The sequence below is a fragment of the Manihot esculenta genome, chromosome 6 (genome assembly GCF_001659605.2).
Source record: "Manihot esculenta cultivar AM560-2 chromosome 6, M.esculenta_v8, whole genome shotgun sequence".
NCBI lineage: Eukaryota > Viridiplantae > Streptophyta > Magnoliopsida > Malpighiales > Euphorbiaceae > Manihot > Manihot esculenta.
This window is the reverse complement of record NC_035166.2, coordinates 17,497,336-17,521,214: the sequence shown is the minus strand read 5'-3', so window position 1 is coordinate 17,521,214 and position 23,879 is coordinate 17,497,336. Positions and strand designations below refer to the sequence as shown.

The window sequence follows — 23,879 nt, the reverse complement described above, 5'->3', positions numbered from 1 at the left end:
CTTGTGGGCTTAGGAAGCCCAATATTGTAATTGGGCTTTAAAGCTTCTGGCCCAATAACCACACTATAGATGTGCCTCAACACCATCGATGTATGGTGATACAGACGGTGGCACCGAGAACATAACATCTCGTAGACCATCAGACTTCTTCCGGAAGAAATCCCTCGAGATCGAATATCTTCTTATCATTTGAAGTTTCCGAGTCCAGTAATGGCGACGGTGGGGTTGGAGACGAAGCAAGCGGAATCAATTATGGCGGAGGAGACATGCTCCGCCAAGGCTGCAGGGAAGCAAGGGGAGGGGCTGAGGCAGTACTATCTACAACACATTCATGAGCTCCAGCTCCAGGTCCGACAAAAGACACACAATCTCAATCGTCTTGAAGCTCAGCGTAATGAGCTCAATTCCAGGGGTACGTGCTTGAAATTTGTAGTCTTTATCCGGACCCTAATGTATATTTTCTGTAATTGAATCTAGGGTTTGTGGTTGCTTTTATTGAGTGCGGTATTCGGGGTTTTATTCAGTTGTCATAGGGAATGTGGTAGCTAGGATATGACTCTGATTGGTTTAATCACCATTTTTTACTTTTGCAAAACTCTAGGTATAGACTTTGCAAGAAGCACTACTTTTTAGAATACCTTGACAACAGTTGAGAGATTATTATCTAGGACATTGAATTGTCATGCTTCAACTAGAAAACTAGTAGTGTAATTGTTATTTCACCTTGTTGAATTAAGATGCTATTGGATGAGCTGGACCATATAATTTTCAATGGTTTGCATCCCAAGCATTAGATTAAGGTTGAGCACTGGGCATTGACGTCAACTTCATGTGCCTTTCGTAATTCGCAAAGTGATTTGTAAAGGGTAATGCTGCCTGTTGGTACTTGTAGTTTTTCACAGCATCACCCATTGTTGAATAATTAGCTCTTGTAGCATGCTTCTCTTTTGAGGTACAGGTAACATGGCATGCATGGGCAGATTATTGAGCTTCAATCTCTTTGTTAGTTTTGCATCTTACCAGCATTTTACAAGTTGTTCACTAATTACTTTATAGATGAATTATTCAGGTGGTCTATTCTAACTATGGTATTTGTTAATATTTTTTCCCTATTTGAATTGGCCAGTGAGAATGCTTAGGGAAGAATTACAGCTGCTTCAGGAACCTGGTTCATATGTTGGTGAAGTTGTCAAAGTAATGGGAAAAAATAAGGTGTTAGTTAAGGTACTGAGCTTCTTCACTGCTAGCTTTAGTAATTTGGATCCTTGTAATGCATATAACTTTTTCTCAATGACCATAAAAATGATGATCGAAGGCTTCTTTTTGTTGTTGAGAAAGTAAACTCAAAAGATTCTGGCTTCTACTTTCTTTTTTTTTTTTTCTTCTTTTGCATTTTAAAATATTATTTTCCTGCCTCTTTGTAATAATTTATGGACCTGTTTGTGAATCTCCCTTAAATGTTTGGATGTGCTAGAATTTTTTTCATGTAGATCCTTGCCCATAGAGGGATCTTGCAAAATTTTTTTTCTTAAATTATGTGTTTTAATAATTTAGTATTTTTTCATATACTTGTATGGTTTGCTAATAATTTTGATAAGTCCATTCTCCCACATTTAGAGCAACTACTATATCAACTTCACAGTTATATGAAATATGTGGACATGTCTGAAAGCAGATGAAGATGTTTATCTTTATACTTTTTGTCATCCATTGCATAGTATTTTATAGGGGCTGTGAAGCATCAACTCCTATGTCGGTCATCTGTTACTTAGTATTCTGCTAACATCTGTTCATTTGGGCTTAATGAGAATGAGCTGTGTTATTGTGTAGTACAACATAGCTAAGTGTCTCAAGCTAACATAAGTTGCATAACCCCAAAATGACCTGATTTTTTGAAACAACATTCTATAATTTTTTTTTTTTTTTTGAACTTGTCTCCCATTGTATGAATGGTGAAACCTCACACGCTCCTAGGAGATCTTTTATGCTTTTTACATGCTTGTTTTCCAGGTTCACCCAGAAGGCAAATATGTTGTTGATATTGATAAAAATATTGATATCACAAAGATCACACCATCAACAAGGGTTGCCCTTCGTAATGACAGCTATGTTCTTCACTTGATCTTGCCAAGCAAAGTGGATCCATTGGTCAACCTTATGAAAGTTGAAAAGGTTCCAGATTCTACATATGATATGATTGGCGGTCTTGACCAACAAATTAAGGAGATAAAGGAGGTCTGCATATCTGCTGCCATATTCTCCATTTATGGGTTTTGTGTTATTTATTGTATCGGTTCATAGTTATAACCTGCTGTCTGTGTGTCTTTTCAGGTTATTGAACTCCCAATTAAACATCCTGAATTGTTTGAAAGTCTTGGAATTGCTCAACCCAAGGTAATATAATGTTATTATGCTATTGGATCCATTACTTAATCATGTTACTGGACATTATTTGCACTAACTTTCTTTCTCTAATGACAGGGTGTTCTTCTGTATGGGCCACCTGGTACTGGAAAGACACTTTTAGCTAGGGCTGTTGCACATCATACTGACTGTACTTTCATTAGGGTTTCTGGCTCTGAATTGGTTCAGAAATACATTGGTGAAGGCTCTAGGATGGTCAGAGAACTCTTTGTCATGGCAAGGTTTGTGTCCCTCTAACCGTTCTCCGTTTCCTGGAAGTTCTTTTAATTTATTTTGTCATATTAATTTTTTTAGTATCTGTTTCTGTCAACTTCTGTTATTTATTTGTATTGCTTATCATTTGCTTTAGGACGGGCTTTTTATAATGAAAACAAAATAAGAAAAAGCAGCTAGGTGAACTTAATTAAATTTGTAGTATTGGCACGCCACAAGGTTAATATGAGACCAAAGAGATACGCATAGACATTGTATAATTATGTATATCTTTATGGAGATGTAAGCACTGGTGATGACTGAACTAAAGTTTTTGTGCTGTGAATGTGTTAGCAGTTGCTCTTAAGTTTTAGTGGACAAATCTTCTTTCTTATAAACTTCTGCTTAGTGTTTGAAATTTTTTTGTGGTTCTTGTTTTTTGTTTTGATGCAGGGAACATGCCCCATCTATCATTTTCATGGATGAAATTGACAGTATCGGGTCTGCTAGAATGGAATCTGGGAGCGGAAATGGTGACAGTGAGGTCCAGCGAACTATGCTGGAGCTTCTCAATCAGCTGGATGGATTTGAAGCATCAAACAAGATCAAGGTAATATAAAGACCTACAAAACACAGTAGAATATTAGTGTTCTTGCAGTTTTTCTTGCTGTGTGTTACCTATTATGCCATATTCCTTTGAACAGGTTTTGATGGCAACTAATCGAATTGATATTCTGGATCAAGCTCTCCTTAGACCTGGACGTATTGACAGGAAAATAGAATTTCCAAATCCTAATGAAGAGGTATGTTCCATTTGTTGATGGCTTTATCTTAACTTTTTCAACTGTCTCAAAGAAAATAACGTGCTAACTGATGAATATGCAGTCACGTCTGGATATCTTAAAAATCCATTCAAGAAGAATGAATTTAATGCGTGGGATTGATTTAAAGAAGATTGCAGAAAAGATGAATGGCGCATCTGGGGCAGAGCTCAAGGTATTTTTCTCCCTTGTGTCAGTGAAATGTTTCTGTCCTCTTGCTTTCAGCATTCTCGACTTTTGATTTGTGATTGCCTTTTCAAAGGATATATTTCCTCAATAATGGTCTATTTATGTTGGATAGTATGGACCCCACATGCATGAATACTTGCACAGAGTCCATAATCCATGCTATAAAATCTAAGCCCTTGAGTTTTTCTCCGCTGAATTGATCTAAATTGTATATAATCCATGTCTATTTCAAAAGAGTGCAATTTGTAAGATTAACAAGTTTGTATTTAAATAGATGTGAAAGAAGAGATTTTCTTCGTCAGAGATTGAGAAGGAAAGTGATAGGTGAAATAAAAGTGAGCAGAACTAGATTTTTATTTTGTTATTTCTCACTACCATTATTGTTATTATTTTAGCAGTAATAAATTGTCATGCTATCCTCTACCATGAGTGAACTTGTCCACTGACATTTTTTCCCCTGTACGTACGAGCATTACTGATTAAAATACCTTGTTCCCAGAAATGATCATGTTATGTGCCCTGGGCAAAAATTGGGGTGAAGATTTAAATTTTGTTACATATTTTACAGAGGAAGTTCTACTTTATTGGATATATTAGAGGCAGAAGTCAGAAAGTGGCTTTAAACTTCCTTTTTTTTTTTTTTCCTTGTCATTTGGTTGATGTGTCGTCTTATCTAATTCTTGTTTCACAGGCTGTATGCACGGAGGCAGGAATGTTTGCTCTAAGGGAGAGGAGGGTCCACGTAACTCAGGAAGATTTTGAGATGGCAGTAGCAAAGGTCATGAAGAAGGAGACAGAGAAGAACATGTCATTGCGGAAGCTTTGGAAATAAATGAATTAAATTCCCATTGGGCATGTGGAGAATGTTTGCAGGACTCGTTAATGCTGGTTGGCAATCATGCATGTGCTTTTATTCACAGGGTGAATGGACCAGTATTTAAGACATCATAATCCTAGACGGGTTTCGTAAGACGGACAGTTTGTATCCCCTGTTTTAAACAGAGGATTTGGCCTGTGGATTTTCTTTGTAATCTTGGAATCTTTTATTCATACCGAGTATTACTTCTCTTGATTTTCCATTGCTTTATCCCTGCTTGCAAACGAAAATTCGAACTTGCATCCTCTTACCTTCCCGTTCGATCTATGTTTCACCTTTGAATCCGTAGGTCCCTTTGAAATTTATTATTTAGGTGCAATAATATTATGGAGAAATTTACTATTTTGTATCTCAGTTTTTAAGAACTTTAAAAATTTATTTGTTAGTCATTTGTGAGTTTTAGTTATTAAATATTTTATTATTATAAATTTTATAATTTAAAAAAGTTATTAGTTAATTTTTTAATTTTATAAATAATATATTAATTTATTTTTTATAAAATATTTAATAGTTAAAATTAATAAAATAATAAAATTTAAAAAATTTTTTAAATATCTGTTCCACGTTTGAATGAGGATTTCTTTGATATGAAAGGCGAAGACCCAAGCGGATCTAAATTAAGTAATGCGTGATGGAAGAGTAGGTGTACTATAGGCACAACAGTTAGTTTCACTATATAACGTGACTAAACAAGCAAAAAAAGTTGATCCGAGTTATATTTTATAGATGATGAAAAAACAGGCGTGATATACAAAACCTAATAACAACAACAAGACTTAACTACATTATAATGCATAAAATTCAAAAAAAAACCCCAAGTCTTAGACTCCATCTGTATAAACAAGCTAACAATAACTCGAATAACCCAAAGATAACTTGATTGCTGCAAAAACTCTCGTAGCTTCTCCACTGGTTCACCTATCACCCAAGTTCAAGCCATAAAGGAAAATCCTCTCTTCTACAGTATCATTTTAAAACTATATAAAAATAAATAAAAAAAATCTACTAAAATTCAGAGGAAGAGAGATCTGAAAGAAATAAGCAACTTAGTCATCAGAATGAGAAATACACCGACATCAATAATACATACGATTATTTTATTTTAAATAATAAAATTATATTTTTTAATTTTAATGAATTTTGAAATATTATATAATTTTATAATAATTATTTTTTTATAAAATAAATTATGCCAAAAACAAGGAGCTGAGCTTTAAGCAGCTAAACTCTCTGTTGCAATGCCTTGTAGAAATGGAGGAGAGATGCTTAACACCTTGAACCAAAACAAGCACAAAAATAGGGGGAAACTACTGTCTTCCAAGATAACCTACTTGAATTTGAATATAGCATAGCATCAATGGTTGACAGCAAGTGAGGAACGTCAACATCATCTCTTTGCCATTCGCCCCTTCATACAAATAAGCAAGTTGGTCAATATCATTAATGGAAGAATAATTTTCCACTCTTATCATTTTCTGACCAAGTCCTCCCTTCCAGAAATTTAGTTAAATAATTAATTAAAATAAATAAAACATATGAAATAAATCTCTAACTTGTTACTAGAAAATCTCCTCCCTTTTAAAAAATGATATGAAAATTCCTTAATTTTAAAAATCCCTTATCTCTATCATTTTTGCATGGTCTCCGCAGCCATGGCTGACTGCTTTTCTCACATTTCACGTTCATGCATCTTTATCAATCAATATTTTAAGAAAAATAAATTAATATAGTTAAATAATAATTTTAAATTATTTTTTTACACTAATTTTTTTTTTAAAAAAAGAAAAATCTTAATATCCACATTTACTTGTTTTTCTTATTTATGTAGAGCATAACCTATCATTGCATCTGCATGCATGTGTCAATAATTACAACAATCACGTTGGATGACTGAATTTTCAACATTAATAATTATGCCTTAACTTTAATTAATTTAAATATTATCGACTTAAATAAAAATTATAGATAAAATTAATTTTATGATTTTTTAACAGGAAGATGGTGAGATTTATTTAATATTAATCTATTAATTTTTTATTTTAAAAAAAGAAGATATTCTTTTTAAAATGATTTAATTTTTACTTTGATTAGAAAAATATTTTATATTAATTAATTTCAAATACTACAAAATATAAAAAATATATATTTTTTATAAATAGAAGAGTAAGCAATGATTTGGTCAACCATTCAAATTCAATTCACAACCAATTTAGCTGCTACCCATAATAATCAATTAACAAAAGCAACTGCATTTGATGAGCCAGCAATTTTGGAAGTCAACTTATTTGTGAAAATTATTATGAGGGGAAATTAAAAAAATTAATTATTTTAAAGTTTATATGAAAATAAATTTAATAATTATTAAATCATATATTTGTATTTAAATTCATACATTATTTTTCAGAGTTTTAATTAATTAAGTATAAATCTCAATATAAAAATTTATTAAATTTATTTCATACAAGTTTTAAACAATGTTAAATTCACTTTATATAACGTGACTTAAACTTGTTTGAAATTAAAAGCAAATGTCATTGAATTGTATTTCAACCAATCCGTTGGATATTAAGTTAAATCAAAATTTCTTAAAAATATTTTCAACCGTATGATTTGATTAACAAACAAAAATTTGAAAAATCAAATCGAATTTAAACAAGAACCACCAAATTTCGATTCCTTGAATCAAATCCACCCACTTAAGCCCGAAAATCGACCCTTGACCACCCCTGCATGCGATAGCCTGTAACGGTGGGCTACCATTTGCATCATCTTATACGTCATGTGTTTGCTTACAATATACACTAATATTAGAATATTACTCGAATATTTAATAGTTAAAATTAAAAATATTTTAAATTTTTTTATAATATTTAATAGTTAAAATTAATTAATAAATTTTTTATGATATAAAAATTTTAATATATTTTTAAAATTAAAAAATTAAATAATAAATTTTCTTATATTTAAAAAATAATTTTAATAATAATATTTAAGAACGTTCTTATAAATACTCGGATGGATTACAATGCTGTTTTTGAAAAAAAAGAAAAAGGAAAAGATTACGGTGCCCGTGACTATAACAGAAGAGGCTGAATCCGCGTCACGGCGTCAGTCGAGATGGCATCTGTCATCTATCAAAGCTGAACTTTCAAGTTTCAAGTGGCACGTAGTACGTTTTCCATACGTTTCTGACAAAAAATAACTCAATAAATAATATTATTTTAATTAATTAAAGTAATATTCACATGATCAATTCCTTTCTACAGACAATAAAAAGGAGCAGCCTATGGACGCTCAGTTCAGTACCTAGATTTCCATTTTTTGCCTTTTTTTTCTTAATAAAAAACCAAACATGCCCTTAACAACCCCGTCTAGTCTCCTTCCACGGCAACCTCTCTTCCTCTTCTTATTACTAATCTCACAGCTTCTCTCTTCTTCTCACGGTGACGTCGGCACTGCTACTCAGTACAGCCCGCCATATTTACGTAAGTACCCTTTAAACCCTATCCTCGCCCTTACCTTCACTCATCACTCCACATTTTCTTCTCTCTTAGATTTTGTTTTCCGTACAGCCACCACCTGCTTCGGCATCGACCCCTCGCAGTTTCCTTCAAATAATTTATTCGCGGCGGCCGGCGATGGAATATGGGACAATGGCGCATCCTGTGGGAGAGAATACTTGGTTAGGTGTATTAGTGCGACGGTTGCTGGTTCTTGCCGGCCGGGTCAAACAATTCAAGTAAAGATCGTTGATTATGCTCTTTCAACAACCACTCCTCCGTCGGTTAGCGGCACCACCATTGTCTTGTCGGAAACTGCTTTTGGCAATATAGCGAATTCATCGGCTAATTCTATCAATATAGAATTTCAACAGTAATTTCTTAATTTCCCTCTGATTTTGTTTCAATCCTCAATTATACATCTTCTGCTCTGCGATTGATATTGAAGAAATTATACGTATGCAGGGTATGAATACGATACAGAGAGATCGAAGAAACTGAATATGGAATGAAAAGAGAGTTCCTTTGTGGATCTGTGTGTGAAGTGTTTTGACAAATTTTGTTTCTATAGATCGCCGGAGAAGAAATTTGTAAAAATTTGTCATTGTAAATTCCGATCGTGCGTGTGGTAAATGCATGATAATTAATTAATAAAAAATAATAAAATTTGAGATCCAAAAAAATAATTAGAGTATGATTAGCTAAAGGGAAGATTTGTGGAGATTTCGTTGTTTGGAAGCTTCTGAAATCGTGTGATTCAAATTGCAGTTGGTGTATTAGCTACGCGGATGACTTTGCTTTTGGTCTTTTACGTGCTATTATTATTGGTAGGATGTAGTTTTCTTTGAGGATTAGTATCACTTTCTAGATTTTTAGAAAATTGAATTAATTCGTTTGTATTTTCAAATTATTTAATTAAATATTTTTATATTTTATAAAATTAAAATTTTCAATTATTTTATCAAATAAAGCATTTTGAATATTTATATTATTAGTCAGTGAAGCCTCTTAAGAGGCCAGTAGCACCATTACCTCCTTAAATTTTTAATTTTTAGATGAAAATATATTAAATATGATTTTATTTTTAATATATTATAATATTTACTCCACCTATTTTTTAAAAATTTAATAAGTTCAAATTTTAATTAAATTAAAATTAATTTAGTATATTTACATTGACCTTTTAAATATAAATATTATATTTTTGTCTAGATATTTGTTCTCTTTAAATATAAATATTGCATTGATGATTGTAAATGTATAAATTATAAAAATATTTTAAAGGAGTGATTTTAAAATAAATATAAACAGGTGAATTTTTCAAAAAAAAATGATGATTTTCTCTTATTATTTTAATCACTTTTTCTATTTTTCTCGACTTCTATTTATATTTAAATTTATAATTTTATAATTTAAAAATAAATTTAATATTTATGAAATTAAAATTTATAATATGATTCTCTTAAAGAAAAACTATAACATAACCCCATTTCTCTCTTATTTAAATTAATTTATTAAAAAAAAAAAGTTTCATGTCAGGGCCCGCTGAATGCCCTTTAAGCGGGCTAAGGTTCCGCGCGTTCTGCTTTTACACGCACATATATATGAATGAATGGAAAGAATAACATGATTCTCTTTTGGTCTTCCTTCCTATGTAAAAAGAAAAAATATATATATATGCTTTTAATCTTTTTTTTTTCATAAAAAATTAAAATAATTTCTACATATTATTTTAATTTTTTTCCTAAAAATTTGAAAATTTTTAATTAATTTAATTACAACCAGTCTTAAATTTTTATAATTCAGTAAATTAAATAATAATGGGCAAGTTAAACAATTAATGTTGCTTTCTTCCTTTCAATAACTTTTATTTTAAAAATGATGAATAAAGAAATATGAAAAACTCAAAACTTTAGACTTGCTTTACTCAATATTATTTTAGTAATTTTTATTAAAAATAATAGAATTGCTGATATAATAAATAACAGAATATATAAGTGAAGAGAATAAAATCAAACTGCCAATTTATTTTTTCAATAAATTTATGTACAATTTTTTTATATGTATTATGTATTTATTAATTATGTTTATCAATAATCCAATAAATTGGAAAAAAAAATGAAAGGATTTGACTAAAAAAATTAACTATCAACGCTTAAACGAAAAGTACACCCTTCAATCACGACGGAGATTTAGATGAGTGAAAAAGGAATGACTAAAATTGATAATAATTTAAAAGTTTAGAGTAAAATTATAATAAAATTAAAAGTATAAATTTTTTTAAAAAATTATTTATTTATTAATATTTTTTTAAGAGATGAAAAAATAAAAATTGAATTTATATTTTTAAATAAATTATATATTTTTTTAATTACTATATTAAATATTTAATTTATATATCATTATTTTTTAAAAAATTTATTCTAAATATTAATATAATTTAAAAAAAATTATGAATTAGTATTATATTTGAAAGTTAAAAAGAAGAATTAAAAAAGTATTTTATTATTTTTAATATTTTTAAATTGAATCATATTAAATATTATTTTAAATTATTTTTTTAATATTTAATAATTAATGTATTTAATAAGATTATTTTCTTAATGATAATAATAGTATTAAAAATAATGTTAAATAGTAAATATATTAAATAAATTTAAGAAAAATAAATAATAACTTTAGTTAAAATAATATTAAAATAAATTATTATTATTATTATAAAATTATTGATATAAATTAAAAAAATTTGAATAAATAATAATAATAATTTTTAAATATATTTAATAATAAAAAAATAATTTTATAGTTTTATAAATCTCTAATTTGATTGTAGGACGTATTTAGTTAAATATTAAAAAAATAGAATTTAATTAAAAAAAATAAAAATATAAAATGAAATCGTATAAAAGTGAAATACAATTTTTTTAATTAATTTTAATATTTGCTAACATAGAGTGGTACATGTGGTTAATATGGTAAGTAATAGTTATATTAATTTTTTAATAATATAAATAATAATAAAATATAATTAATAAATTTTAATTGATAAAAAAATAAAGTATAATTATAATAAAATTAAAAGTATAAATAATTTTTTACCATAGACTCTTTTAAAATAATTTAATAATTAATTTTTTTAAATATTATCATATTTATACCGAATCTTTAATGTATTTACACATTTGGGCCGGTAATTTTCTCGCGAACTCCTCAGTAAACTTGGGCGACTGACTATTACCATTGGACTCCCGGAGAAAATTTCTAGGTTGTTGCCAATTATATCCCTCCAAGCATCTCATCCAGAGAAAAAGGAAAATCCATACAATCATCAGCTTCCGTTTTCTTTTCTTTTTTTTCTTTTCTTAATTATTTTTATTTTAAAATAATAATATTTTTCTTATGAATCTTAATCGAAGACATCGAAATCGTTTCTTTCGCTAGAATCTTAGCTCTGTTTGCTAGCTTAGAAAATGCATACGCATTTCCAATGTTTAAAGTTCCTAATCAAATAGCAAAAATTGTAAATTTGAGATTCTTGCCTTTCCCTTTATAGGAATAATTACGCTGTATAGGGTTTTCCGATTTGCACTCTTTCCCTTTCTCGGTCGATTTGACTTGTGTTTTTGGTTTTGCTTCAATCGTCGTTTGATGTCTGCCAATTTGTAAATTTTGATCAATTAGGGTGTTATTTCCTTTGTTTAGTTGGAGCGACACATATATATTTGTGTATATATACATAGAGAGAGAGAGAGAGAGAGAGAGAGGAAGAGGGGTTATCGATGGTAGGGGAAGTGCAGCTGGAGGCAGTGGATGCAGGGAATCCGAGCGACTCTGATCCTCTGCTCCAAAACAAGGCTGATTCATCATCGCAGTCACCTGGAAGCTCGAGTGAGATTAACAATGAAGAAGACATTGAGAATAGTTCTGTTCCTTGTTGCCGCATTTGTCTCGAGAGCGATTGCGAACTAGGTGATGAACTTTTTTAACAAGTTCTAATTTTTATTTTACTTTTCCTTTGAATGAATTTTGGTATGTTCTCTTTAGCTTTACTGGAATTGCACGAGCCAAACCTTATTAATTATGATCCACGTTAATTGGGAAAACTAGAATAATCAAACCCTTAAAATAGAGTGGCTATTATGATAGCTTGATAGATGGGCTATTATGTAGTAGCTTGATACACGGTTGTTTGTCTGGTCATCTTGGCTAGTTGACTATAGACATACTAACGTAATTGTTTTTCCCCTTCCTAGATCATTGGATGCCCTGCAAAGTGGCTGTCAATTTTCTGGGGGTCTTTGCAATCTCAGCTTCCTCATTGGTAGCAACTACTGTGAACCAAGTGTTTCCATGTAATTTTTCCGTCTATTTAAATTTGAGTTTGTGAAATGAAACTGAACTTTGAGATCAGCCTTCACATGACATAAAAATCTAGTTACTAGGAAAACATCCTTCATTTTCAATTGTAGATGGGAAGTAAACTCTGCTCAATGAAGTTTTTCCATCATGTTCCCTTTTTTTCTTGTTGTTGTTGTATTGCCCTAAATTCATAATCTTGGCACTTGATTCTTATTGCTAAATTTTTGTTTTCTGTCATATATTATTTTTTCCTAAATGTTCAATTTCACCTGTGTACTTATTAGATGTTCAGTTTAGTCCATTTTCAACTTTTTGTCTAAATTAGCTTAGAAGTTTCATTTTGAGTTCAATTTGGCCTAAAATAAAATCACACGTTTTGATTTTTAGGCTAAATTCTGGGCTAATTTGAACAAAAAATTGAAATGAGCTAAATTGAATATTCTCAACAAGTACAGAGATGAAGTTGATTATTAAGCGTATTATGTTTATGTTTGCTTTTCTAATGGAATTTGATTTTATAGGTGATGAATTAATATCTCCATGCATGTGTAAAGGCACCCAGCAGTTTGTTCATCGTTCATGCCTTGATCACTGGCGCTCAGTTAAGGTAGATGCAATTATGTTGAATCAATATGTTAGTTGTCAGATGTTAATTTATTGTTGTCATTGATCTAAGAGGGGCCTTTCTTTCTTATTCTCTGATAGGAAGGATTTGCTTTCTCTCACTGCACAACATGCAAGGCCCAGTTTCATCTTCGAGTTGCGTTGTTTGAGGACAACTCATGGCGCAAAGTGAAATTCAGACTTTTTGTAACAAGGGATGTTATCATTGTATTTCTGGCTGTTCAAACCGTGAGTGCTTTCATTACTATTGCTTTTTTCCTTTTTTTCTCTCTCTTTTTTTTTTTAATCTCTTTTTCTGTTTATTTAGAGGTTGGACCTTGGGTTGTCCAGTGGGTTTAGACCTTTCTTATCTCATTACAACTCCCCATCCCAGCGTAAATTATTATAATAAAAAATGATAGATTTCATGGTCACAAAGCAAAATGGCAAACATTTCCTTTTTTCTTTTTTCTTTTTCTTTTCCCTCTTCTCGATCAGTAGAATTGAATTAAAAAAAATGAAGTTTTGTTCATGGAATCTTAACTTTGAGATCAAGAGTACAAACCAAGTTATAGGAGAAAGCAGATTGATTTAGCTCTACTTATGCACCTCTGTGTGGCTTTAACTTAAGAAGTATATTGAATTCTGTGATTGTCTGTCTACCACCTTTGTTTATATATATATTTTAGTGTTACGTTATATCTGAGAAAATCTATCTTTCAGGTGATTGCTGCAATGGGTGGTTTTGCATACTTTATGGATAAAGATGGCGCCTTTAGGAATTCATTCAGTGATGGTTGGGATCAAATTCTGTCAAGACATCCAATACCATTTTACTATTGTATAGGTAAGTTTTATGTTTTTGTCAGTTATTATTGTTTGGTTTCCTTGCTTGGATTGGAAGTTCTAGTCTAAATTTCCAGTGCTAAGTAATTGTACTGGTATGCTACTAAAATTGATTTGCTGGCATTTATACTTTATTTTGCATAATTAGGAAAATGACTATAAGAATATAGGCCACAGGGAAGAAGGCTTATTTGTTTCTTTTACTTGGCATGTTTTCTTCTAACTGGAAAATTGGTGGTTGTTACAGCGCAGTTTTCTTTGTGGCATTACACAACTTATGAAAGTTAATGTTGTCCCTCTTCTAATTTTGTTTCCAAATTAAACTCCTCCTCTGGACTTTTCTGTAATATTCCCCCCCTTAGTTCGCATGCGTTTGTTCCTTGACATACATATTCTGTTAACTGATCTTTATCTACTACTAATTTGTAGCTGACACTGACGCGGAACCCCAGCCTATTAGAGACTGAAACGACACATACCCTAGTAAAAAGAACTTAGTTCAGAAAACAATTCCCCAGTCTAAAGCACCCTTAATTAACATGCAATTAAGAACACTTATAACTGATTGATTTTAAAAACAGCAAGAATAAGAAACATAAAAGTTAGTATCGAACCTTATTCGTGATGCAGTGTCAAGAACCAAGATCTCTCTTAAGCTCTCAAAGAAGAATCGCATAAAGTAATTGTATTGAATAATTGATAATCTATCTACAATATGGAAAAAGAGATGCTTTATATAACCTAAATAAAGACCCATGATCTTTGCCACTTCCCACTACTATGCATGGACTCATGATCTATGCCACTACCCATTGCATCGATCCATGATTTATGCCACTATCCACTACTGGATAACTACCCACTACTGGTTAACTATCCATTACTGGATAACTACCCACTACTGGTTAACTACCCACTACTGGTTAACTACCCACTACTGGTTAACTACCAACTGCTAAATAACTACCCACTACTAAATAACTACCCACTATTAAATAACTACTCACTATAAATACAAACTTTGAACTGTCAATAAGAACACATTCGGCCTAATTGACTTGGAATGGCCAGATTCTTCTTCAACTTCAAAATGAACTTGCAAAGCTTCAACATATTCCTTTATGAATCTTTGAAGTGCTTCCTTCAACCTCTTGGATCTCAACCTTGTAATTGTTCCTTGAGGCAATGCTAGCTCATCAGTGTTGTTGGTTGTGCTTACATCATCCCCTCCCTCTTGAAAAGGATTCGTCCTTGAATCTGTACCAAAATCAAAAGGAGACAAATCAGAAACATTAAAGGTAGCACTTACACCAAACTCACCTGGCAGATCAATTACATATGCGTTGTCATTGATCCGTTTCAGCACTTGATATGGTCCATCCCCTCGTGCATCCAATTTTGATTTCCTTAGATTAGGAAACCTCTCCTTTCGCATATGGATCCAAACCCAATCACCTGGTCTAAATACAACTTTCTTGCGACCCTTATTGGCCTGTTTCTCATACATTTTGTTACGCTTCTCAATATGCTCACGCGCTTTCATGTGTATTGATGTAACCATTTCAGCCTTCGCTTTTCCATCTAAATTAGACAACTCGTTCAAAGGTAAAGGCATTAAATCTAATACAGTTAATGGATTAAAACCATACACAATCTCAAAAGGTGAATAACCAGTAGAAGAATGGACAGCGCGATTATAAGCAAATTCAACATATGGCAAACATTCTTCCCAAGTTTTTAAGTTCCTTCCCACAATAGCACGAAGCATAGTTCCTAAAGTCCTATTAACAACTTCAGTTTGGCCATCTGTCTGTGGATGACAAGTAGTAGAAAATAAAAGCTTAGTACCCAATTTCCCCCACAAAACACGCCAGAAATGACTAAGGAACTTAGAATCTCTATCAGAAACAATAGTCCTAGGTATACCATGCAAACGGACTACTTCCCTGAAAAACAAATCAGCTATGTTTGTTACATCATCAGTTTTATGGCATGGAATAAAATGTGCCATCTTACTAAAGCGATCTACAACAACAAACACTGAATCTCTACCACGTTTTGTCCTAGGTAAACCTATCACAAAATCCATAGAAATATCAGTCCAAGGTTCAGTAGGTACAGGCAAAGGAGTATACAACCCATGTGGCAAGGACTTAGTTTTAGCTTGTTTACATGCAAAGCATTGAGCACAAATTTTTTCTACATATTTTCGCATGTTAGGCCAATAAAAGTGTTCATTCAACATGTTTAAAGTCTTTTGCACACCAAAATGTCCCATTAACCCTCCTGAATGTGATTCTCTAACAAGCAACTCACGCACTGAACAATTGGATATGCATATTTGTTTCCCTCTAAAAAGAAACCCATCATGCAAATAAAACTTGTTAAACGCCCCATGTTCACATGCCTTAAATACATCAGAAAAATCAGTATCATTCTCATACATGTCTTTCAAATGCTCAAACCCTAACAAATTAGAACTAAGCATGGAAGTCAATGCATAACGTCTAGATAATGCATCAGCTGCCACATTCTCTTGACCTTGCTTGTATTTAATCACATAAGGAAAGATTTCGAGATACTCAACCCACTTACCATGCCGCTTGTTCAACTTACCTTGACCCTTCAAGTGTTTGAGAGATTGATGGTCGGTATGAATCACAAACTCATTAGGCAGCAAGTAGTGCTCTCACTGAAATATGCTATAGGTTGGCCTTCCTGCATAAGAACAGCACCAATACCAATCCCAGAAGCATCACATTCGATTTCAAAGGTTTTAGAAAAATCAGGTAACCTTAAAACAAGAGCAGCAGTAAGTTTTTCCTTTAATGTGTTAAATGCAAGTTCCTGTTCTTTACCTCATTTAAACCCAACAGCCTTTTTAATAATCTCATTTAGAGGTGCAGCAATAGTGCTGAAATCTCTAACAAACCTCCTATAGAAGCTTGCTAATCCATGAAAGGATCTCACCTCATTAGCATTCTTAGGTGTAGGCCATTCTTGGATAGCCTTAACCTTTTCAGTATCTACCTCAACTCCCCGTGAACTAATAATAAATCCTAGGAATATGACACTATCAGTACAAAATGTGCATTTCTTAAGATTAGCATACAATTCATGTTCACGCAACTTTTGTAGAACAAGTTCAACATGCCTAATATGATCATCATGGTTTCGGCTATAAATCAATATATCATCAAAATAGACAACCACAAACTTATCTAGGTAATCACGCAAAACATGGTTCATCAATCTCATAAATGTGCTAGGTGCATTAGTTAAGCCAAAAGGCATCACTAACCATTCATATAAACCATATTTAGTCCTAAAGGCAGTTTTCCACTCATCACCTAACTTCATCCTAATTTAATGATAACCGCTTTTCAAATTAATTTTGGTAAAGAAAACAGCGCCACATAATTCTTCAAGCATATCATCTAATCTAGGAATAGGATGGCGATACTTTATAGTGATTTTGTTGATCGCACGACAATCAACACACATGCGCATTGTTCCATCTTTCTTTGGAACCAACGAAACAGGTACTGCGCATAGACTGAGGCTCTCCCTGATATGTCCCTTAGCTAGCAACTCATCAACTTGCTTTTGCAATTCCTTCGTCTCCTCAGGATTACTCCGGTAAGCTGGATGGTTTGGAATCTGAGCTCCAGGAACAAAATCGATCTGATGTTCTATTCCCCTAATGGGTGGCAACCCAGATGGCACCTCCTCAGGAAATACATCCGCAAAATCCTGCAATAACTTAGAAAAAGAACTAGGCAATTCATTAGTAGGGTTAATCTCAATCATAAAATTGGAACTAAAACGCAACATAATCAAAGCTCTCTTCCCTAAGTATGCCTTCTTCAACTCTCTCTCTTTACAATAAAAGGAAGACTTGCTGAATTCTTCACTCTTCTCACTCAACTCTCCTTTTACCTCCACACTCACTAACGTTTTCTCTCCTGCACGTCTCTCATTTTTATCCTTTCTTGTGCAGTCACTCTCCTTTGGGCCATTTGAAACCTTCTTTTTACTACTGGCCTCTTTTCCCTCATTCTTTTTACTTGTCTCACCTCCCTTACCCAATTTAGCAGATTGTTGTAATTTCACTTGATCTGCATATACATCTTTAGGAGATAATGGTACAAGTATATGTTTTGCGCCAAGGAACGTAAAAGAAAACCTATTACCATACCCATCATGCATGACACGCCTATCAAATTGTCATGGTCTACCCAACATAATATGTCCAGCCTGCATGGGTACAATATCACAAGTAACCTCATCTACATACTTGCCAATAGAAAATGACACTTTACATTGCTTGGTTACCTTTGCCTCGCCACTATCATTCAACCACTCAAGTCTGTAAGGATTAGGGTGTTTAATAGTTTCTAGTCCTAATTTATCAACTAAAATAGTACTAGCACAATTAACTTGACTACCCGAATCTATTATCATGTAACAGACTTTACCACCTATCAAACAACGAGTGTGAAAGATGTTTTCACGCTGTTCAAGCCCCTCTTCTTTAATAGAAACATTTAAAGTACGCAATATGACCAAGGACTCTCCCTGAACAGGATACTCTTCTATCTTTACATCAGAACAATCTTCTAAAGGTGGTATTTCATTAGAATCAAAATCAGTTTCGGAGACTATCTCATCTCCCCTCACTATCATGGCACGTTTATTAACACACTCATTGGCATAATGCCCACGCCCTTTACATTTAAAGCACTGAATATCTCTAGTCCTATTAGATTTAGGGGCTGATTCATTTTTACTAAGAGAGTTGGATGTTTCTTTGGAAGGTAACATGCCTTTTTGAGTTGAAGACTTATCAAACCTTTTAGGATCAGTCTTGGTGTTCCATTTGGAACCCCATTTGCTGTTGGAGTTTTGAGCAGCCCTGTTACTCCTCCATCTATTTCGGCCTCTGTCTTTCCACCTTAATGGCAATGTTCACCAAGTCTTCCAAATCAACATATGGTTGCAAATCAACCACATCAGCAATCTCCTTGTTTAGACCACCAAAGAAACGAGCCATGGTCTGGTCTTCCTCCTCCACTATGTTTGCTTTGATCAGGAGCAACTCCATCTCCTTATAATACTCATCAACAGATTTTGATCCTTGGGTTAATCTTTGCAACTGATGATGGAGATCTCTATGGTAATAAGTAGGCACATATTTCTTCCTCATGATTCGCTTCATCTCTTCCCAACTAGCAATGGGTAACTCTCCATTCCTTCTCCTAGATTTCACAAGCTCATCCTACCATATTAGTGCATAGTCTGAAAACTCAAGGGCAGCAAGTTTTACCTTCTTATCGTCGGAATAGCTTTGACAGTTAAAAACCATCTCCACTTTACGCTCCCACTCTAAATAGGCATCAACATCAGCCTTACCATTGAAGCTTGGAATCTTCATCTTTATGGAGTTCATATTGTTATCTACATAGGGTACACGATCATTGAACCTTCTGGCTCGGAAAGGGGCTGATTGTGCCACATTTTCCTTTTCGTAGGATGGATCGTGTGTATCATCATCCCCCTGATTGGACTTGCCCTTTGAAGATCTAAGGTTGTCCTCAAGGTTATCCATTCTCAAATTTAGCTTCTGAAAGCTATCCATGAAAGCTTTATACATATCTTTAAGATCAAACGTAGAGTCAGAAATATCACCAGTATTATGCCCAGACATTATAGAAAAATTCACAATTCTCTCAACTCACGTGTTTAACTTTCAAGCACTTACTTGGTATCTCAAAAGTGCACTTTAGAATAAAGACTCAATAAGCCAAGCTTGTATGATTCAAATAATAAGGAAAGCAAGGAAAGACCTAACAAGAAAAGATAGGAAACAACACTAGATGCAAACTGACCAAAATGAACAAACGGATTGATTTAGCACACAAAAGTAAAATTTCGTGTACTAAGTGTAATTAGATGTTCAACAATGTGCAATTTGTCAAACTAAGTGTAAGGAACCAACAAACAGAAAGACACCAAATTGACAAACTAAGAATCAAAAATTAACAAGACGGATGTGCTTAACACGAAGTTATCCCTAAGCATGCAATCCTAGGTTAATTGATCTTAATATTGACTCAACAAAAACAATTCAAAGCAAGCAAACAAAAAAGACACTTAAAACAGCCAGTATTAAGTAAAACTATTTTTTGTGAAAATACTACCCAAATTTGCCCTAAACCTACCCAAACATGTATTTCGAATCCCAAACCCTGAAATATGTTCAAAGTATATGAAATATGATTTGTACCAGTAGGTATCAATATCAAAATGAAGTTTGAACAATTAACCCAAATTGCAGAAATTCTTTTTCTTTTTTTTTTCTTCTTTTTGGTATTTTTTTTTATATGGACTAAAGTAAAACACTGGAAATACTATTCTAATAGTGTTAGAATAGGAGCATACGAATTAGAGCAGAAAGCACAAACCAAACCACTGAAGATAGTAATTCTGCCTAAACAAGAATTTAGGGTAAAATACGATTTGAACAGCAACTAAACAATGTATTCGACTCTGGTAGGTATCCCAAACGGAAAGATCATGAAAAATTGAAGAAAAGACACAAGGATAGTTAAGAAATTATTACTAAGCCTAGCTCTGATACCAATTGACGCGGAACCCCAGCCTATTAGAGACTGAAACGATACATACCCTTGTAAAAAGAACTTAGTTCAGAAAACAATTCCCCAATCTAAAGCACCATTAATTAACATGCAATTAAGAACACTTATAACTGATTGATTTTAAAAACAGCAAGAATAAGAAACATAAAAGTTAGTATCGAACCTTATTCGTGATGCAGTGTCAAGAACCAAGATCTCTCTTAAGCTCTCAAAGAAGAATCGCATAAAGTAATTGTATTGAATAATTGATAATCTATCTACAATATGGAAAAAGAGATGCTTTATATAACCTAAATAAAGACCCATGATCTTTGCCACTTCCCACTACTATGCATGGACCCATGATCTATGCCACTACCCACTGCATCGATCCATGATCTATGCCACTATCCACTACTGGATAACTACCCACTACTGGTTAACTATCCACTACTGGATAACTACCCACTACTGGTTAACTACCACTACTGGTTAACTACCCACTACTGGTTAACTACCAACTGCTAAATAACTACCCACTACTAAATAACTACCCACTATTAAATAACTACCCACTATAAATACAAAGTTTGAACTGTCAATAAGAACACGTTCGGCCTAATTGACTTGGAATGGCCAGATTGTTCTTCAACTTCAAAATGAACTTGCAAAGTTTCAACATATTCCTTGAATCCTTGAAGTGCTTCCTTCAACCTCTTGGATCTCAACCTTGTAATTGTTCCTTGAGGCAATGCTAGCTCATCAGTGTTGTTGGTTGTGCTTACATCAGACACCTTGTATAGAAGTCTCCTTCATATTCCAGATTCTTCTTTGAGAACTGTTTATTTTAGCAATTTTAGTTGCTAGTGGATTTGCTACTGCATATGCTTGAACTACTTCCAGGCTTCTTGGTTTACTATCAATAATTGCTTATACTTGCTAATGTAAGATAATTTGTTATTGTGTCTATTCTCCATGGCAGCTTGGTGTTTCCTTTATTGCATCATTCCATGTATATTGTGGAAATGTAAAAATTGAAAAGATATCACTTTCTTTCATACCCCTACTGTCCTGTTGAGTGCAGGATATTGGCTGATTATTCTTTTGTATGCTGTGTAAACAAATTGCACCAGGGGTACTGGCATTCTTTGTGCTGCTTGGTTTTTTTGGCCTTATACTACATTGCTCCTCCCTCAATAGTAATGATCCCCGAATGGCTGGCTGCCAGAACTGCTGTTATGGATGGGGAATCCTGGATTGCTTTCCTGCTTCCATGGAGGCATGCTTTGCATTGGTTTTGGTTTTTGTTGTTATCTTTGCCATTCTAGGCATAGCTTATGGTTTCCTTGCTGCCACCATGGCCATTCAAAAGATCTGGCAGAGACACTACCACATCCTTGCTAAGAGGGAGCTAACGAAGGTAATCAATCTCTCTGTCCTTCGCGGTTGTCTTTTCTTATACACCATGGAGATGTTGATTATGTGAACTATTTAAGAAAGAGCTTTGGGAAGTGTTATCTCGATTGAGCTGAGCTTTGTGTAATTTTATTTTTGGATTTTTAAACTACAGTTGTATATGGGTAATCTATGTTTGGTTTGATTCTGATGGACTTGGATTTCTCAATTTAGGGATCTATGCCGACTTACTGTTATTTTGCAGGAATACATCGTAGAGGATCTTCATGGCTGCTATACACCGCCAAAGTTGGATTCAGAACATGAAGAACGTCTGAAAATGCTCAAGCTTTTATAATGATGGGAGGGTTGAAGTTATAAGACATATTCCTTACTTGTATATCAAATTAATAGGGATGTTAAAGCTTCATAATGTTTCTTATCTGAGATAAAGAACTGGCATGTTGTGTTTTGTTTGCTTGGCAAGCTTATCAAACAGACGAAGGATGAGAGCATATTAATGCATTATGACCTGTACTTTTGTTGTGAATTTGATCTTGTGGAGTTTACAATTAGCAACCTCTGCTTAAGTAAGAACACATTCATGCCCTGAAGTTATGGTTGCTCGGCCTCTGTCAAACATTTTCACTGAATTTTGCCCTGAGAATTTGAAAGAACTAAAAAGTATTGATCTTTTTAGGTGGTAATGAACATGAATGTGCCTGTCTTGGTGTTTTTTTTTTCCTTTTGTGAACTGCATGCTTAAATGCATTAAAGACAAAATTGCGAGCAGAGTAAAATATGGGCTCGAGGGCGTGAAAGTCTTGCAATCAAACAACCCTCGGAGAAGAGCCCAAACATTAACCGCAAGACAAGCTTGATCTACCATAGAAACCCTAGCCAACAATTGGCGAATGGAGTTCTGTTGTCTTGAAATAATCGATGGAACGCTGTTGTCTTGAAATAATCTATAGAATCGAAATAAGTTAAAAAATTGATTTAATTTTATATATTTTTTATTTAAATTAGTGTAATTTTAATTTTTTATTATTTCAGTTGAGTTTGATATTCGTCAGAAAAAATTTATCAAAATTACATTGAATTTTGATGACTGTCGGGTTTTCTCTATCCTGGACGAGACCGGGCCTAAGAGGAGAATAATGGTCTAAAACTTATCAAGCCCTCAGTATCTCAGGTCTTGACCCAGACACACCGGATCGGATGGGTTATTCGCGAGCCCAGACCCAGCAGGAAGAAATCCAGCTCAGCGATGTGATGTGAGGGAGAGGAGCTGGTCCAGTCATTTCGCTGCCCTGCCCGCACACGAGCCAGAGGAATTAAATAGCCGCCTGGCGTGGAGAGAGGGTCTGACACGTCCGTACGTATGGGCCTGAGTGACATAAACATGTAGCACAATAGACGTGAGGGGCAGGTAAAAAGGAGGGGGTCTTCTCTTTCCTTCTTCTTCTGGCTTCTTCCTTAGCTCCATTTTTTTTTTCTCTGCAACTCTTGCCTATCCATAGTACACTAGTTCATGAATCTGACTTGAACGTCGGAGGGTCTCCACCGGAGCATTCCCGGTAGACCCCTGACCCTCTTTCCTCATTTGGTAGGTCCTTTCATCAAATAGAACATTGAGAGATCCATTTGATGGACCCATATGATGAAGCAAGAAGAAAACCAGATATATCATGAAGTAAGAGGAAGATCAGATTTATCAATTGGCGCCGTCTGTGGGAACGAAATAGATTTTTACTATCTCTAAAGTTCTTAAATTCACCCATTGAGATCCACATGAAGGTATGAAAGTTTATACGAAAAGGAAGCTGGAGGTTTACAATAACTCAGCTGAAAAGAAAAATTCATTATGTTCAGGAATATTTTGATAGTCTTTCGAATAGTTTATTTTAATGTTTATTAAATTTTATTACTATTAACTTTTTATTTGAAATCTAGTGAAGTGAAACTTCATATCGAAATGCTTATTTATGAATATAAAATTTTAATATTTTCTATAGAAAGAAAAATAAATAAA

At 33.3% G+C, this 23,879-nt stretch overlaps 3 protein-coding genes across 6 annotated transcripts; all 3 read left to right on the top strand.

The window, feature by feature from the left end:
* Positions 1 to 96: 96 nt before the first annotated feature.
* Positions 97 to 4,705, top strand: LOC110616946 (26S proteasome regulatory subunit 8 homolog A). The gene is made up of 9 exons (XM_021759482.2): positions 97 to 412; positions 1,127 to 1,224; positions 2,011 to 2,235; positions 2,332 to 2,394; positions 2,482 to 2,645; positions 3,070 to 3,226; positions 3,321 to 3,419; positions 3,502 to 3,612; positions 4,318 to 4,705. Exons 1-9 carry the CDS (start codon positions 211 to 213, stop codon positions 4,456 to 4,458), a joined length of 1,260 nt encoding a protein of 419 aa, XP_021615174.1. The 5' UTR covers positions 97 to 210; the 3' UTR covers positions 4,459 to 4,705.
* A 3,052-nt stretch (positions 4,706 to 7,757) lies between these two features.
* Positions 7,758 to 8,892, top strand: LOC110616818 (EG45-like domain containing protein). Of its 3 annotated transcripts, XM_021759315.2 has the most exons (3): positions 7,766 to 7,988; positions 8,076 to 8,376; positions 8,469 to 8,892. In XM_021759315.2, the coding sequence occupies exons 1-3, from the start codon at positions 7,856 to 7,858 to the stop codon at positions 8,473 to 8,475; spliced, it is 441 nt and encodes a 146-aa protein (XP_021615007.1). In that variant the 5' UTR covers positions 7,766 to 7,855; the 3' UTR covers positions 8,476 to 8,892. The 3 variants fall into 3 exon arrangements, with proteins under 3 accessions (XP_021615006.1, XP_043813233.1, XP_021615007.1); XM_021759314.2 differs by having other exon boundaries at positions 7,758 to 8,376; XM_043957298.1 differs by having other exon boundaries at positions 7,762 to 7,988; positions 8,076 to 8,892.
* A 2,381-nt stretch (positions 8,893 to 11,273) lies between these two features.
* On the top strand, positions 11,274 to 22,394 carry LOC110618085. 2 transcript variants are annotated; one of them, XM_021761117.2, is made up of 7 exons: positions 11,274 to 11,972; positions 12,257 to 12,355; positions 12,884 to 12,969; positions 13,068 to 13,214; positions 13,689 to 13,812; positions 21,583 to 21,869; positions 22,110 to 22,394. In XM_021761117.2, exons 1-7 carry the CDS (start codon positions 11,783 to 11,785, stop codon positions 22,200 to 22,202), a joined length of 1,026 nt encoding a protein of 341 aa, XP_021616809.1. In that variant the 5' UTR covers positions 11,274 to 11,782; the 3' UTR covers positions 22,203 to 22,394. The 2 variants fall into 2 exon arrangements, with proteins under 2 accessions (XP_021616809.1, XP_021616810.1); XM_021761118.2 differs by lacking the exon at positions 12,257 to 12,355.
* The last annotated feature ends 1,485 nt before the right edge of the window (positions 22,395 to 23,879 follow it).

What these genes read in the sequence shown, in the direction of transcription:
- LOC110616818 (XM_021759314.2), top strand. Translation starts at nt 7,856, where the DNA reads ATGCCCTTAACAACCCCGTCTAGTCTCCTTCCACGGCAACCTCTCTTC.
- LOC110618085 (XM_021761117.2), top strand. Translation starts at nt 11,783, where the DNA reads ATGGTAGGGGAAGTGCAGCTGGAGGCAGTGGATGCAGGGAATCCGAGC. An exon ending in CGAGAGCGATTGCGAACTAG is followed by an intron (nt 11,973 to 12,256) that starts GTGATGAACTTT and finishes TCCCCTTCCTAG; the next exon opens with ATCATTGGATGCCCTGCAAA. An exon ending in TGTGAACCAAGTGTTTCCAT is followed by an intron (nt 12,356 to 12,883) that starts GTAATTTTTCCG and finishes TTGATTTTATAG; the next exon opens with GTGATGAATTAATATCTCCA.
- LOC110616946 (XM_021759482.2), top strand. Translation starts at nt 211, where the DNA reads ATGGCGACGGTGGGGTTGGAGACGAAGCAAGCGGAATCAATTATGGCG. An exon ending in GAACTCTTTGTCATGGCAAG is followed by an intron (nt 2,646 to 3,069) that starts GTTTGTGTCCCT and finishes GTTTTGATGCAG; the next exon opens with GGAACATGCCCCATCTATCA. An exon ending in AAGCATCAAACAAGATCAAG is followed by an intron (nt 3,227 to 3,320) that starts GTAATATAAAGA and finishes TCCTTTGAACAG; the next exon opens with GTTTTGATGGCAACTAATCG.